General features: G+C 44.1%; 1 protein-coding gene across 10 annotated transcripts in view; it reads left to right on the forward strand.

Moving 5' to 3' along the window:
* The window catches only part of UNC13B (unc-13 homolog B), a 427,170-nt gene that overhangs the window by 146,611 nt on the left and 264,521 nt on the right, over window positions 1-16,038 (forward strand). For 8 of the 10 annotated variants that reach the window (XM_056547105.1, XM_056547097.1, XM_056547089.1 and 5 more), the window contains 2 exons: window positions 1,987-2,044; window positions 12,046-12,081. In XM_056547105.1, coding sequence (XP_056403080.1) covers window positions 1,987-2,044; window positions 12,046-12,081 — 94 coding nt within the window. The remainder of the gene's footprint in view (window positions 1-1,986; window positions 2,045-12,045; window positions 12,082-16,038) is intronic. The other 2 variants (XM_056547124.1, XM_056547152.1) reach the window with 1 other exon arrangement.

Below are 16,038 nucleotides of genomic sequence, written 5' to 3' on the forward strand. Positions count from 1 at the left end.
AGGACCTGTCATATTCACGTGAACTGGAGACAATACTGGGCATTCTTTTTGACCTTTTCTGAGAGCCATTCCAACGGGAGGGGGAGTCTCATCTGTGAGCAACAGCTAATGTGTGTATTTCTGTTATCTGTAGACTGGTTCACCTTTACTCCTGTCTGATAAGATGGGCATTACTGGGAAGAGACCTCTGCCCTTCCTCATATCCTGACCTCAACCTCCTATTACGTCCTCAAATACCAATTTCTTATCCCCTCCCTGATCTCATATCCCATCCTCATGACCTGACCTTATATCTTAATTTTATATCCTGTCCCTGTCCTCATATTTTGTCCTCATATCCTGTCCCTGTCCTCATATTTTTCCTCATATCCGGTCCCTGTCCTCATATTTTTCTTCATATCCCGTCCTTCTATCATGTCCTTGTATCCCAATTTCATATCCTGTCCCTGTCCTCATATTTTGTCCTCATATCCCATCTTTGTATCCCAATTTCATATCCTGTCCCCAATCTTGTATCCCATCCTCATGACCTGACCTCATATCCTGTCCTCATGTCCCATGCTCACATCCCGGCCTCACATCCTATCACTCACAATAACTATTCTCTGCACCTGCCTGACGGACTGTCCTGCAGGATTTTTAAAAGTCTGGGCAATCTCTGCAGCTCGAGAGTAATATGATCGGGAGATGTAGCAGAAGTCCCATAGACTTGCATGGGACTTCGGGAAAAAACAAACAAAAAAAAAAAACCTTGTATATGTGGGTGGTTTAGGGTTAATTTAACTTTCCTATATTTTTAGTTGACATATAAGTAAGGGTATGTACACACTACGAAATTCCTATGAAATTTCGCTCATGGAATTACGTGCAGTGAACATTAACATCAGTGTGAATGGGTCTTCCGCAAGAACCATTCACACTGAGGAATTTCTGCAGCGGACAATTCCGCTGCTGAAATTGATCCGGCAAAGAAAGAACGTGTTTATTCTTTGCACGGAAGTCTGCAAACCCTGCATTGCCATGAATAGTGACGGCGCAGGACCGCGCGGTCGTACCACCGAAGTGTTTCGGGGGCTGCCGCCAGATGGGATCTCCGCTCACGGAATTCTGCAAGAGGAGAATCCATTAAAAATCAATGCAACTTACCGCTATGAAATCGATCAGGGTAGTAGGGCCGCCGTTGATTACCGGGATGGTGCGGGAAGCTCTGAGGCTACAAACCGGTAGGTTTCGTGCAGATGCACTTCTTCCGGCCTCTTGAGGCCGGAAGAAGTGCATCTGCTCGAAACCTAACGGTTTGTAGTCTCTGAGAAACCGGCACCGTCCTGGTAATCTATGGCGGCCCTACTAGACTGATCGATTTCATAGCGGTGAGTTGCAGGACTTCTCTCCTTTTCTTTTTGTTATACCCTAACCTGTACCAAGGGTCTTATGGGTACAGGGTTATGCTTTGGGGACGGCAATCTCCACATGTTCCTAGAGGCATGACTGATTCAGTTACCATCTGCTGCCCTCTGAATCTCTCCCGCCGCAGTTTCCTCAGTACGAACATATCCTTACTATAAATGGAAAAACATATTGAAATGTTTTTTTATGTAAACATTTTTTTAAAGCTTATATACATTAAAAAAAAAAGGGGGGACACATGACCACAATTGTACACATTAATATGTATTTCACATGCATACTATAGGGATATTAAACAGGTTATCGAAGATTGGAAAAACATAGCCGCTTTCTTTTTAGAAACAGCTCCGCTCCTGTTCTCAGGTTGTTTGTGGTATTGCAGCTTAGTTCTATTAAGGTGAATAGAGCTGAGTTGTAATACCACGCACAACCTGAGAACAAGGGTGGTGCTGTTTTTGGAAGAAGGTAGCCATGTTTTTTTTTTTTTTGTCCTGGTTAGCCTTTTAACAATGTGATGTGACCAGCCTCTTACATGTATCTACCAAATCTTTTATGACACCTCTGTCTTCTTCTTTTTAGTATTCCTACACGGAAGATGTGCAGAATAAACCACTGCCCATGGCCGTCTCTCAGTGTTGTAAGTTTTTACTCTTAATCTGTAACTTTTTTATTAATAAATTGGTTTCTATTACAATGTAATGTGTACATGCGACTGATAAATGCTCCTCCACACCCCCCCTCTCCCCTGTAGGTTCATAATATATTAAAATATTTGGTCCGGTGCAGTCAGTCAGTCAATCCAATACAATCTTTTCTTTACACCAAGAACTAGCCGTTCACTGAGGGATAAGTTACATGCTGCCCGTACAAGCCTATTGAGAGTGGGAAGAGTGAGATGTAATAGGGCAACAATACTTAAAGGGGTATTCCACTGTCCCAGCATTCCAAGCGCTGGGTGCGTGCTGCGGGGGTCATGATATCACTGCCACGCCCATCATGATGTCACGTCATGCCCCTCAATGCAAGTCTATGGAAGGGGGCGTGGCAGCTGTAAAACTGTTTTGGTATTCTTGTACTATCTTTTTCTATGGCCGACTTACACTAAAGTCACGTAGAATTGGTTATTATCTTCTATTGGGTTCACAGTCTGGTAAGATTTCAATATATTAATAATAAAATTAATTATTAATAAAACTATTAAAAATTAAGTACTCCCCTTATAAGCACTCCCTCTAGACCTGCCGGTTAGATATTTTTGTATTATTTTGCTGGAGTATCTTATTATGCGACACACAGCCTTTTGTGGGGCACCTATACAGTAAATTATCTGAATTTCAAATCAACTGGTGCCAGAAAGTTAAACAGATTTGTAAATTACTTCTATATAAAAGTCTTAAACCTTCCAGTACTTAGCAGCTGCTGTATGCTCAAGAGGTAGTTATGTAGTTCTTTCCAGTCTGACCACAGTGCTCTCTGCTGACACCTCTGTCCATGTCCGGAACTGTCCAGAGTAGGAGCAAATCCCCATAGCAAACCTCTCCTGCTCTGGACAGTTCCTGACATGGACAGAGGTGTCAGCAGAGAGCACTGTGGTCAGACTTGAAAGAACTACACAACTTCCTGTGGGCCAAACAGCAGCTGATAAGTACTGGAAGGATTAAGATTTTTATATAGAAGTAATTTACAAATCTGTTTAACTTTCTTGCACCAGTTGATTAAAAAAAAAATGTTTTCCAGTGGAGTACCCCTTTAAAGCTAAATGTTGTTTTTTGTTTTCATTATTTTGTAAATAGAACTTTTCTTTAGCAAGAAACTTCTCGCCCCTCCGGGCGGATATCTCGCGGGCAGCTGTGGTAATAAACAGGTTGGCGGATAAGAGACGCCGGTCACATTACACGCCAATGTAGGTTTTGCCTATTGCAGAATAAAAATCCAGTTTTGAATACGTTTTTTTCAATTACTTTTATTTCGGCAATTAATAAGATAGCAGCTCTAGAGACCGTCTCGGCGCCTCCGCTCCCGCTCACTCCCTTCACTCTGCATAATTTAATAAGCTTTCTAAATGGGAGAAGAAATCTCTTCTGTGGCGGGAAAAAAAGACTGGTGATGGACTGTGGCTACGGGAGAAATGGCCAGCAAATAGGGTATTAACCATTTCATTTTATACTTGTATACTCGCAGGTTCCTAATCTACTTTGTGCTTCAAATCATCACCATTTCCAAGAATTCTGTTTGCTGTCAGTGAATGCAAACATTCATGTCTCCACTTGGAGCTTGAAGAAGAAAGAAAAAAATTATAATAATAATAATTATATATATGTACACACACATATAAATATTTAAATAAAAAGTATAATTATACTTTTTATTTAAATATTTATGTGTGTATATATTTATATATATATATATATATATATATATATATATATATATATCTTTTTTATTTTTTTTTTATTTTTTAGTCATTCAATACTTAGACCTTGAATAGCTGTCAGCCAAACATTGACTTAGACAACATCAATCTTATCTTTATCTCCCCCTCCATGCACAGCATGTACCAACTAAGTCAATTGGCACTAGAACCCTTTGTACATGCACAGTCTCCATTTCCGAGTGGGTTCCCACGAAAGAATGAACATGTTCATTCTTCTGGCGTATTCCGTAATCTTGAATTTTGTCAAATTCAGCAGTGTGCAAGGTGCCTGCCGCACTGGAATTTTCAAGCGGAATTTCTGAAATTCCGTATTGTGAATGGAGCTGAGTTGTAATACCATGCACAACCTGAGGACAGGGGCGGTGCTGTTTTTTTAAAGAAAGTAGCTCTGTTTTTCTATTTCTTGATAACCCCTTTAAAAGCAGAGAATGGAAAAAATTTTTTTGTTTTTTTGTTTTGGTCTCTTCTTTTAGAGATAGTGTTCCCCCATGCCATTTCACTACTTGACAGCCTCCCCCCCACAGAGAGACTGATTTGGGCTTGTTGAAACCTCTAGAGGGCGCACTTCTGCGTTCATAGGAGATCAGCGCTGTTATTTAGCACAGTTGATTTTTTTTTTTTTTTTTTTTTTTCTTCTCCTCCCTTACCTTGACCACAAGTTATCGAAACCAATTCTGATGATTCTATAAATAAACCATGAGGGGGCGGAAGGTGTGTGGGTCTCCGTACTCCCACGTCTGTGCAAGACTCTCGGGGTGAATCACACGGTAGAAGCTCAGTATTCCGACAGATTGACAGACGAATCCCAATCATGTAATGTAGCAATACTTGGCCGACTCATTCTTCATCCAATACGTTTCTATAGTTCATTTTTGATTTTTTCGGGGGGCTTCGGTTATTTAAGGTTCTGATTAAAGCGCCAATCTGCTAAACCCCTGGGGTTAGGCTGCTCGGAAGTGAAAGAAAGGCCGAGGAGCTCTAAGCCATGTATCTTGTGACAATTGCAGAGAACAGTCTCCTCCGCCACTTTGTAATTATTAGAGAGATCTTATAATTGAGGAGTTAGATGGCAGCTACGTCGGGTGACAACACCATATTATTACCAGGGCCAGCATCCTGTTGTCATGGTGAAAATGAACAAGTGCAAGGCTATTTATTATACGTTCTGATCCAGCCCAGGAAGCGGATGATAAGAAGGGGTTAATTAGTATATAATCACTCGACATGTACAATTATTTTTTTTCCTTTTATCACTTTGAAATGAAAGGAAGCAGATGCTAATTGTTTTTATTTATTTATTTATTTATTTTATTTTGCATATGCTTTAATAATGGCATTTGCTGAATCCACAGGCTTTTTACATATGGACCATTTTATTTCTACTTGACATATACATTGTCCCAGTAATGCAGTGTTCTTTCGACTGTTATTGCGTCAACAACTGGAGAGCCACAGGTTGGAACTGGGTTAGACCATGTCGGAGGCTATCCTGGGCATAATGGTGGTTGTAGTTATTAAAGAAATCAACAAATTCCACCATCTTGCCCTGTGCTTACAGTATATACTCGAGTATAAGCCGACCCGAATATAAGCCGAGGCTCCTAATTTTACCCCAAAAACCCAGGAAAAGTTATTGACTCGACTATAAGCCTAGGGTGGGAAATACATCATCCCCCCCATATAATCATCCAGACCCCCCGTCATCATCCCCCCCCCCCCTTCATCATCACCGCCTGTAAATCCCTTCATCAGTGGTCTTCAATCTGCAGACCTCCAGATGTTGCAAAACTACAACTCCCAGCATGCCCGGACAGCCATCGGCTGTCCGGGCATGCTGGGTGTTGTAGTTTTGAAATCTCTGGCGGTTCGCAGGTTGAAGACCACTGCGGCCTTCGTCATCATCCAGCCCCCCCCCCCCCATTTTGTTTTGTACTCTCCTCCCCTCGGCGGGAAGTTAGGGTGAGCTGGTCCAGGCCATATATGCTGCAGGGACCGTCCGGTGGGGATGGTTACTCGTTGCGGGCTGTCCATTTTCACCGGGAGGGCCTCTTCTCTGCGCTTCTCAGTTCCGAACTAGTGACGTTGCCTTGACGACGATGCACAGGGACGTTGCGCATGAACGTCCCTGTGCATCGTCGTCAAGGCAACATCACTACTCCGGGGCTGGGAGCGGAGAAGAGGCCTCCCGGTGAAAATGGACAGCCCGCAACGACTAATCCTCCCCACCGAACGGTCCCTGCCCACTGGACGGGCTTGCTGGATGTTGTAGTTTTGAACATCTGGAGGTCCGCAGGTTGAAGACCATTGATGAAGGGATTGACAGGCGGAGAGTTCACTCGAGTATAAGCCGAGGGGGTCGTTTTCAGCATGAAATATCGTGCTGAAAAACTCTGCTTATACTCGAGTATATAGGGTAATATCAGTTTGATGCTTAGGGTGGTATAAAAATATACCTCTCCTGTGTGCCACAGTGTGTACATATAATAATACAAGGAGGCTGGCTGCACCGAAATTTCTTCAGGAGCGGAAATCCATCAAATATCTGCCTGGAGAAATTGGGGTTGGTCATTTCACGACATGGTGTCACTGTATTGTGTCTTTTTTTACAAAAAAGATATTTGGATTTTACCACGTTCCATGTAGCAGGGGTAAAATCCTTTGTGAATATGCAGTAAAAACCACATGTTGCACTGCAGAATGCACAGTGGAAAATTTCCACCACACGTGGACTTCACAGCAGTGATTTTCTGTCACACAGATTTAATTTCGAGTAAACATCAGGTTGCACCTTTCAGAAAATAAGTAATTTTTACATTGCTCTAGAAAATTGAAGCTCTGCAGGCACAGAATTACCAAGGATAATCCTACTTTATTAAGAAAAGGAAAAAAATTCCGCACTTCCTGAGCAACCCCCTTGCCTAGGACAGGTGAAAAACAAAGTATATTAGAACATTGCAGCACTGTTCATTATACGATCTTACTCAGATAATCTGGCACCACACAAATATATAAAACAGTATTTGATAGTTAAATAGGTGATCTGATGGGCCCTGAGGATTTACAATAAGAGACTATCTGCAGCGTGTGCCTATTTTACAGTGCGCTCTTGTTTGGGTCATTTGGTTTCCCTTGATAGTTTACCCATCCACAAATAAGATGTGTCAGCTAGCCTTCTTGGGCGAGACAAAGGTGCCATTGGAGGTCGGTGGTCCAGTTGTATAATGGGTGCTCCAAAATAAGAGCCACAACTCTTCACCAGTCACCTGCGGGTTCCCAAAACGCTAATAAAACAAAACAATGGGTTAACCAGGTGTTAGGTATGCCCCTTTTAATCCCGTATAGTATCACTTTATAAGTTTGCCCTAGAAGTGTGCTCTTTCACAGCTCAGCCATTAGTTTCCATAGGAACTGAATTAATTATCTCAACATTTGTTTCATAAGAATCCCTACTTAAATATTTTCTGCAACAAAAAAAAAATCTTTTTGAAGTCTGGATCTATAAAAGAAAAGTCAGGCGGCAGCAGCGTCGCCAGGTACAGAGCTGCCAGTGGTTATTTTCTTGGTTCAATATGTAATGAATCGTCACGTTCGATGGCCGCCAGGGAAGTGCTTAATATCAGTGGCGCTACTTTAACGGGTTTCCGGTGTTTCAGTTTCTATGGTGATTCAAGGATTTTTCTAATTTTATTTTTAATGTACGGTATTTTTTTGTTTCAATCTAGTTTTACCTACTGCTGTAAAGATTTAGGTAGCATTTTATCACAACCTATACTAAGGGCAGTTCTGTATACAACCCATGTGAACATCAGTGATCCACATTCATGCCCACTCATCATGCCTCTACATAGGAATTGATAATCACTGGTGCTCACAGTTATCCCCTTTCCGGCTAATACACTCTTTAAGGCTCTGTTCACATGCAATGTAATTTTTCCCCCTAACGGTGATTAAAGGGAACCAATCAGCAGATTTTAGCATATATATAATGCTTGACAATACATTACATATACTAAATTAGTTATCCTCACCATCTCCGGGGGACGTTTTTACCCCCAGTAATGGTGAAGAAATTAGGTTATAAAGTAGTCCCCTGGGCAGGGAATTATGCTTACTACCACCTGTTGCTACCCATTGCTTTGCCCGTGGCCCCGCAGACAGAACAGATCAGTGACACGAGCCGTCAATCAAGACGAGGGGACGGGGCCACGGCCGATGCGACGGCCATTCTATAATTTGTATATGGTATTATTCAGCAGATTTCTGCTCTGCAGGCTTCATTTGTGTTTTGCAGTTCTCCCAGAACTGGTGGGCAGAGCTCCCTACTCCTCCACTTCCATAGACTTGTATTGCATGTCTTGCAGACACAGGACAAAGCTGAGCTGATTTTCAGAGTGGAATACAGTCTCACAGGAGGGTGGGAAAGTTTGACAACAGGAGTAAGAAGTGTGATGATATGTTGATGGTCATGATACGTTATGGATGCTTAGCTGGCAGGCTGTCATGTTTGTTACGCCAGAAGTATGGTTGTGATACAGTGAATGGTAGATGATAATGGGTTGTAGTTGTGCGATGGCTGGACTGTAGCAACCCTGTAGCAAGATGACCGTTCCCCCTAACCACTACTTAAGTGAGGTTGCTATTTGTATCGAGGCCCCAGGAGATCAATACCTCCAAAAGCGAGGATTTATAGATAACTGTTACGCCGAGCGCTCCGGGTCCCTGCTCCTCCCCGGAGCGCTCGCGGCGTTCCTCTCTCTGCAGCGCCCCGGTCAGACCCGCTGACCGGGAGCGCTGCAATGACATTGCCGGCGGGGATGCAATTCGCATAGCGGGACGCGCCCGCTCGCGAATCGCATCCCAAGTCACTTACCTGTCCCGGCCCCCGGCTGTCATGTCCTGGCGCGCGTGGCTCCGCTCCTTAGGGCGCGCGCGCCAGCTCTCTAAGATTTAAAGGGCCAGTGCACCAATGATTGGTGCCTGGCCCAATTAGCCTAATTAGCTTCCACCTGCTCCCTGGCTATAATACCTTACTTCCCCTGCACTTCCTTGCCGGATCTTGTTGCCTTGTGCCAGTGAAAGCGTTTAGTGTTGTCCAAAGCCTGTGTTTCCAGATCTCCTGCTTTCCATATTGACTACGAACCTTGCCGCCTGCCCCGACCTTCTGCTACGTCTGACCTTGTCTCTGCCTAGTCCTTCTGTCCCACGCCTTCTCAGCAGTCAGCGAGGTTGAGCCGTTGCCAGTGGATACGACCTGGTTGCTACTGCCGCAGCAAGACCATCCCGCTTTGCGGCGGGCTCTGGTGAATACCAGTAGCCTCTTAGAACCGGTCCACCGGCACCGTCCACGCCAATCCCTCGCTGACACAGAGGATCCACAACCAGCTAGCCGAATCGTGACAATAACAACTTGCTCTTTAAAGGGGTTCTGCCCTGCCACTGCCCGGAGTTTATTACTCCGGACGCTGTGTGCGGGCTTCTGTGGTCGAGGCCTCCCCCTCGTGACGTCACGCCCACAGCTGTCGTGCCCCCTTCCCGTAGACTTTCGTTGAGGGGGCAGGCGTGACATCATGAGGGGGCGGCCTCGAACACGGAAGCCCGCACACAGCGTTCGGAGTAATAAACTTCTGGATGCTGCGAGCTGAGCTCCGAAAGGCAGGGCAGTGGAGAACCCCTTTAATTGGTCATGCAGATCCGTTACACTAGAAGACACTTGAGGTCATACAGACTTGAGACACTTTACTTGGAACACTATAGTTAGATAGAGCTGGCAGAGTGTCACAGTCACAGTCCTTGGGAAATTTTTCAGACTTGGCACTTTGATTTGTAGTTCTCCTGAGTAAACTGGTTCTTTAGCCCTAGTAGTACTTGCTGGGCTCTGAGGTGTGTGACGGTTCTAGCTTGTTCTGTACTGCACTTGCAGGATGAGACTTGACACTTAAAGGGGTACTCCGCTGCACACATTTTATCCCCTATCCATAGGATAGGGGATAAGATGTTAGATCAGGAGGGTCATGACGCTTGGGACCCCCTGCGATCTCCGGTCCGGCACCCCTGTCATTCAGGGCACGGAGTGAACTCCGCTCCATGCCCAATGACTGGCGATTCAGCCCGCCACGGCCCCTCCATTCAGGTCTATGGGAGGAGGCATGATGGCTCTGTATTAGCCATCAAGCCCCCTCCCATATACAAGAATGGAGGGGGCGTGACGTCATGAACGCGGAAGCTGAAAGCTTCTGTGTTCTGGATGCTGCAGCTGCTGACCCGGAGATGGGGAGCCCCGTGATCTAACATTCTTTGGATAGGGGACAAGATGTGTGCAGTGGAGTACCCCTTGGCTTGAGACTAGACTTGACTTTAGCTGTAGTCCAATTCACGGGAGGTTGTGCCATGGTAAACTTGTAAAGATCTTTTCCTCCCTTATGTTATCTTTGGTTGCTGTGAGACATCACAATCTTTGAGGACATCCAGAAGGGGTCTCCAAATGTTAGTCCGTCTCTTGGACAGGTCGGCCCTGAGGATTCCCGAACCTAGTCCTTACTTTGTTAGAGGGGCAGTCAGATTTGCCCCATGTATCGAAGGACAACTTTTTCAACTTGTAGAGGGTATTCCAGATTCCACAAAAAAGGGTCGAAGGGTCTGATCTTGGGGCGGGGGGAGGGGGGGTTGGGTTGGACCATTGGGAGAAATAGGTGCCGAGTCTTACCTTGAAATGAAGTGTTGAGATGCGCTGATACTACGCTTGTGTATGGAGCTGCTGGAGATCACCCCTGTTCTGGAGATTGCTGGGGGTACTTTTAAAAAGCACTATATACTTTTTTTTTTTTTTTTGTACATACGAGGCAGGAATATATTAAAGGGGTACTCTGGTGGAAAATAATTTATTTTAAATCAACCAGTGCCAGAGAGATATACAGATTTGTAAATTACTTCTATTAAAAAATCTTAATCCTTCAAGTACTTATCAGCTACTGTATACTACAGAGGAAGTTCTTTTCTTTTTGAATTTCTTTTCTGTCTGACCACAGTGCCCTCTGCTGACACCTCTGTCCATGTCAAGACCTGCCCATAACAGGTTAAGTTTGCTATGGGGATTTGCTCCTGCTCTGGACAGTTTCTGACATGGACAGAGGTGTCAGCAGAGAGCACTGTGATCAGGCAGAAAAAAAATATCAAAAATAAAAGAACTTTCTCTGGAGCATACAGCAGCTGATAAGTACTGGAAGGATTTAAAAAAAACTTAATAGATGATGTTTACAAATCTGTTTTAGCTTTCTGGCACCAGTTGATTTAAAATAAATTGTTTTCCAGTGGAGTACCCCTTTAAGTATATATTCTCTATCTACAAAATCAACATAGTGCCCCCTATATACAAGAATATGGATCATGCCCTTTTGGGTTTGTATAATATTCTTCAAGGTTTTGCCCAACTTATTTTTTTCATTGTCACTTTTATACAGTAACTATAATAAAGTTTTATGAGCAATTTAAAGGGGTACTCCACTGCTCAGTGTTTGGAACAAACTCTTCCGAATGCTGGAGCCGCTGCGGGAGCTCGTGATGTCATAGCCCCTCCCCCCCTCATGACGTCACACCCCACCCCCTCAATGCAAGTCTATGGGAGGGGGCGTGACATCAGTCACGCCCCCTCCCATAGACTTGCATTGAGGGGGCGGGGTGTAACTTCATGATGGGCGGGGCTATGACATCACAAGCTCCCGGCTCCAGCGTTCCAAACGCTGAGCAGCAGAGTACCCCTTTAAGCATTGAATGTTTAAGGCAGGGTTCCTCCAGCTGTTGCAAAACTACAACTCTTAGCATACCTTTGGCTGTCCGGGCATCTTGGGAGTTGTAGTTTTGCAACAGCCGGGGATGCCCTGGTTGGGAAACGGCATTTTAAGGACTGAATGCTTTCTTCGTGTTAACACGGTCCCTGCGGAAGCATGTTCATTGAGGCGTCATCTCTGCCGAGACACTCAGCATGTCCCTGTAACTATGAGTCTGTTCATTGATCTTGATGCATTGTATTTCTATTCCTCATTGCTGTCCATTCTGCTTGTGGCTAGCCCTCCCTCTCTGCCTTCCCATAACTCAGCAGGTATACCTGTCCCCAAAGTCATCGCTGACCGTTCATCACCGTACTATACTCTACTTGCCTCATTTATGCTGAAATTCTCTTTTTCCCCCTTCCTTGCCGCAACTTCCAGGCAGCTGGAAATATTTCGGATGGGGAGAAAGCCAGAGTATGTAACCCTTTCTTTGCAGGACCTGTGTCAGCATGCTTCATAATGTGATATACAGTGTGGATATTCATGCGTACGGGCCCACCGCGTCACCTCCATCAGTCGTACAGAAGCCTTATACTGTTACGTGCCTCATAATATGTATCATGTGTTTATTTAAAATATCATTATACGTTTATAAATCCATGAAAAGACACAAACGTGCAAAAAATGGCGCCAAGGTTAAATCCACTAGAAAGTTACAGCGGTCCCTCAAGTTACAATATGAATTGTTTCCAGGACGACCATTGTATGTTGGGACCATTGTATGTTGGGACCATAACTCTATGGAAACCTGGTAATTGGTTCTGAAGCCCCAAAATGTCGTCCAAAAATAGGAAAAAGTGAGGATTAAAGAAAAATAAGTAGATAACGAATACAGATAAAGCAAATCCTTACATATAAAAGTAATAAAGATCTGCTGGGAGCTGTAATCACTGTCTATGTAGAGGACAGGAGCTTCTTCAGGGTCCTGTACAGTACACACAGTGTCCTAAAAAAGTAACATGGAGCCGCCCCTACCTGGTGTCCAAAGGAGCAGCTAACCCTGGCCCAGGTAAAGAGTACAGAACATGTAATACCTCCCTGTACTGTAGGGGGCGCTACCAGACACCAGTCAGTGCATACACTTCAGTAATACAGGTAAAGAGTACAGAACATGTAATACCTCCCTGTACTGTAGGGGGCGCTACCAGACACCAGTCAGTGCATACACTTCAGTAATACAGGTAAAGAGTAGTACAGAACATGTAATACCTCCCTGTACTGTAGGGGGTGCTACCAGACACCAGTTAGTGCATACACTTCAGTAATACAGGTAAGGAGTAGTACAGAACATGTAATACCTCCCTGTACTGTAAGGGGCGCTACCAGACACCAGTCAGTGCATACACTTCAGTAATACAGGTAAAGAGTAGTACAGAACATGTAGTACCTCCCTGTACCGTAGGGGGCGCTACCAGACACCAATCAGTGCATACACTTCAGTAATACAGGTAAAGTGTACAGAACATGTAATACCTCCCTGTACTGTAAGGGGCACTACCAGACAGCCAGTCAGTGCATACACTTCAGTAATACAGATAAAGTGTACAGAACATGTAATACCTCCCTGTACTGTAAGGGGCGCTACCAGACACCAGTCAGTGCATGTACTTCAGTAATACAGGGGTTTTACCAGTGAATGCCCATTCTGATTGGTCGGTTCTTCCAGCCAATGACACATTTCACAGATCTGGACTGTCTGTACATTGTTATTGTGGTATACCAAAAAGAGAGAGAATGCACCACTAGAACAATTTTTTTAACCAAAATATAAAAGGTATATCTTATATATCATTACACAATAAAATCACATGAATACGTATACAAAAAAGAAGACATCACCAGAAACATACACTTCTAGGTAGGAAGGCTCAACCCTCAGAACATACACAGGAGATGGATCAGGTCAAATCAATGGATAATCAAAGTATAGTAAACAGGATGACAAGGTAAAGTGCATGAATGCAAAACTATTGCAGACCTGAGACCAAAAGAAGGAGCCCAAACATAATACAGGGGTGCCAAACCATACCTATATCAACCCCAACGACGGTTTCGCTGTAAAATCGCTTCCTCAGGGGGCATTGTATGTTGTGACTGCATTCAAGTTACAATGGTCCAGAAAAGACCATTTTATGTTGAAACTATTGTATGTTGAGGCCATTGTAAGTTAAGGGTTCACTGTATAGTAATGCAAAGTGCCGAAGCCCCTTTTATGTAAAAAAAAGCCTAAATGTAAGCTCCTAATGTGCATGGGGCCTTTCATGTATTACTGACCTCTGGTCAGTAATACATGAAAGGCCCCATGCACATTAGAATGTGGCGATATCGGACAATTATCTGATGTATAGGGACCTCCTGATTGGGAATGTTGTATTTCGTCTGCCCAACTCTTATGGGTAGGTCACTGTTGAGGATTCAGGCAGCAATTTACCTTACCTCTCCCAATGTAGAACACAGAAACGCTCAGCCAATCTAAGCATTCATGTGAAAGGGGGAGAGAGCTGTTGGCCAAGTGTTCATTTGGCCAACTTTTAGTCAGGGGTTTATACAGTATCTAGGTGTCAGTCTAACCTTCACCAACCTGGTTTTTGTGGCTCTAGAAGCAGTGTAATTTCTGGTCTCCATTGGACCTTTTCTGTAATACGGTGATCCCTCCACTTACAATGGCCTCAACATACAATAATTTCAACATACAATGGTCTTTTCTGGACCATTGTAACTTGAAACCAGAGTCATCATACAATATACACAACATACAATGCTACAGACAGTCCAGATCTGTGAAACATGTCAATGGCTGAAAGAACTGACCAATCAGAATGGGCATTCACTGGTAACACCCCTGTATTCCTGGAGTGCATGCACTGAATTCCTGTCTGGTAGCGCCCCCCTACAGTACAGGGAGGTACTACATGTTCTGTACTACTCTTTACCTGTATTCCTGAAGTGTATGCACTGACTGGTGTCTGGTAGTGCCCACTACAGTACAGGGAGGTATTACATGTTCTGTACTACTCTTTACCTGTATTCCTGAAGTACATGCACTGACTGGTGTCTGGTAGTGCCCACTACAGTACAGGGAGGTATTACATGTTCTGTACTCTTTACCTGTATTACTGAAGTGCATGCACTGACTGGTGTCTGGTAGCGCCCCCTACAGTACAGGGAGGTATTACATGTTCTGTACTACTCTTTACCTGTATTACTGAAGTGTATGCACTGACTGGTGTCTGGTAGCTCCCCCTACAGTACAGGGAGGTATTACATGTTCTGTACTACTCTTTACCTGTATTACTGAAGTGTATGCAGTGACTGGTGTCTGGTAGCGCCCCCTACAGTACAGGGAGGTATTACATGCTCTGTACTCTATACCTGTACCAGGGTTAGCTGCTCCTTTGGACACCAGGTGAGGGCGACTCCATGTTACTTTTTTAGGACACTGTGTGTACTGTACAGGACCCTGAAGAAGCTTCTGTCCTCTACATACATAGTGATTTACAGCTCCCAGCAGATCTTTATTACTTTTATATATAAGGATTTGCTTTATCTATATTAGTTATCTACTTATTTTTCTTTAATCCTCACTTTTTCCTATTTTTGGATGACATTTTGTGTCTTCAGAACCAATTCCCAGGTTTCCTTAGAGTTATGGTCTCAACATACAATGGTTTCAAGATACAATGGTCCCAAAATACAATGGTCGTCCTGGAATTGATTAATATTGTAACTTGAGGGACCACGTTACTTATTGTCCAGTGGTTACAGGTCTTCCTGTCCACAAGTAACTCTGTAAATGTCTTAGATATGTGGGTCTCACCTGTAGGAACTGTCCCTATGTATATAGATCACCGATTCTCAATCTGCCTGGCATACAATCAATAGAGAGGTTTCTGGGATCTCTATGGGATTCTGCTGTTCAGTCCACACTATTGAAGTTTCAGAGCAGAACTTTCAACACAGAATTGGATTCCGTCAGAAGAGATAACAGTCCCGGCCCGGTCCTGTCATGAATAGGACGCCGCTTTACTATCCATGGCAGATTGCCCCGGACATTAGCGCCGATTCCTGAATCTAGTGTCTGTGGAGGAGTCAAACTGGATAGCTGTTCTGTGGACACTGTCTATGGCCAGGTGAACAGTTCCGTAGTTTGTCGCTATTGAAACATGTCCATCAGTCTTTGCCTCTCATCTTGTCTTAATTTGTCCCATGGTAACAATGTCCTGTAAGCATGAATATCCTACTGTACACAGGCCCAAGCATGCAGCAGTATCCACCTAGCCATACAGTACTCTAGTCCTTGTGCTGGATCTTTTTCCATGTTTCCCACCCGTTTTATACTATTTTTGTTCTGTTTATTGCAGATTTTTTTGT

Source organism: Hyla sarda, chromosome 1, assembly GCF_029499605.1.
Source record: "Hyla sarda isolate aHylSar1 chromosome 1, aHylSar1.hap1, whole genome shotgun sequence".
Lineage (NCBI taxonomy): Eukaryota > Metazoa > Chordata > Amphibia > Anura > Hylidae > Hyla > Hyla sarda.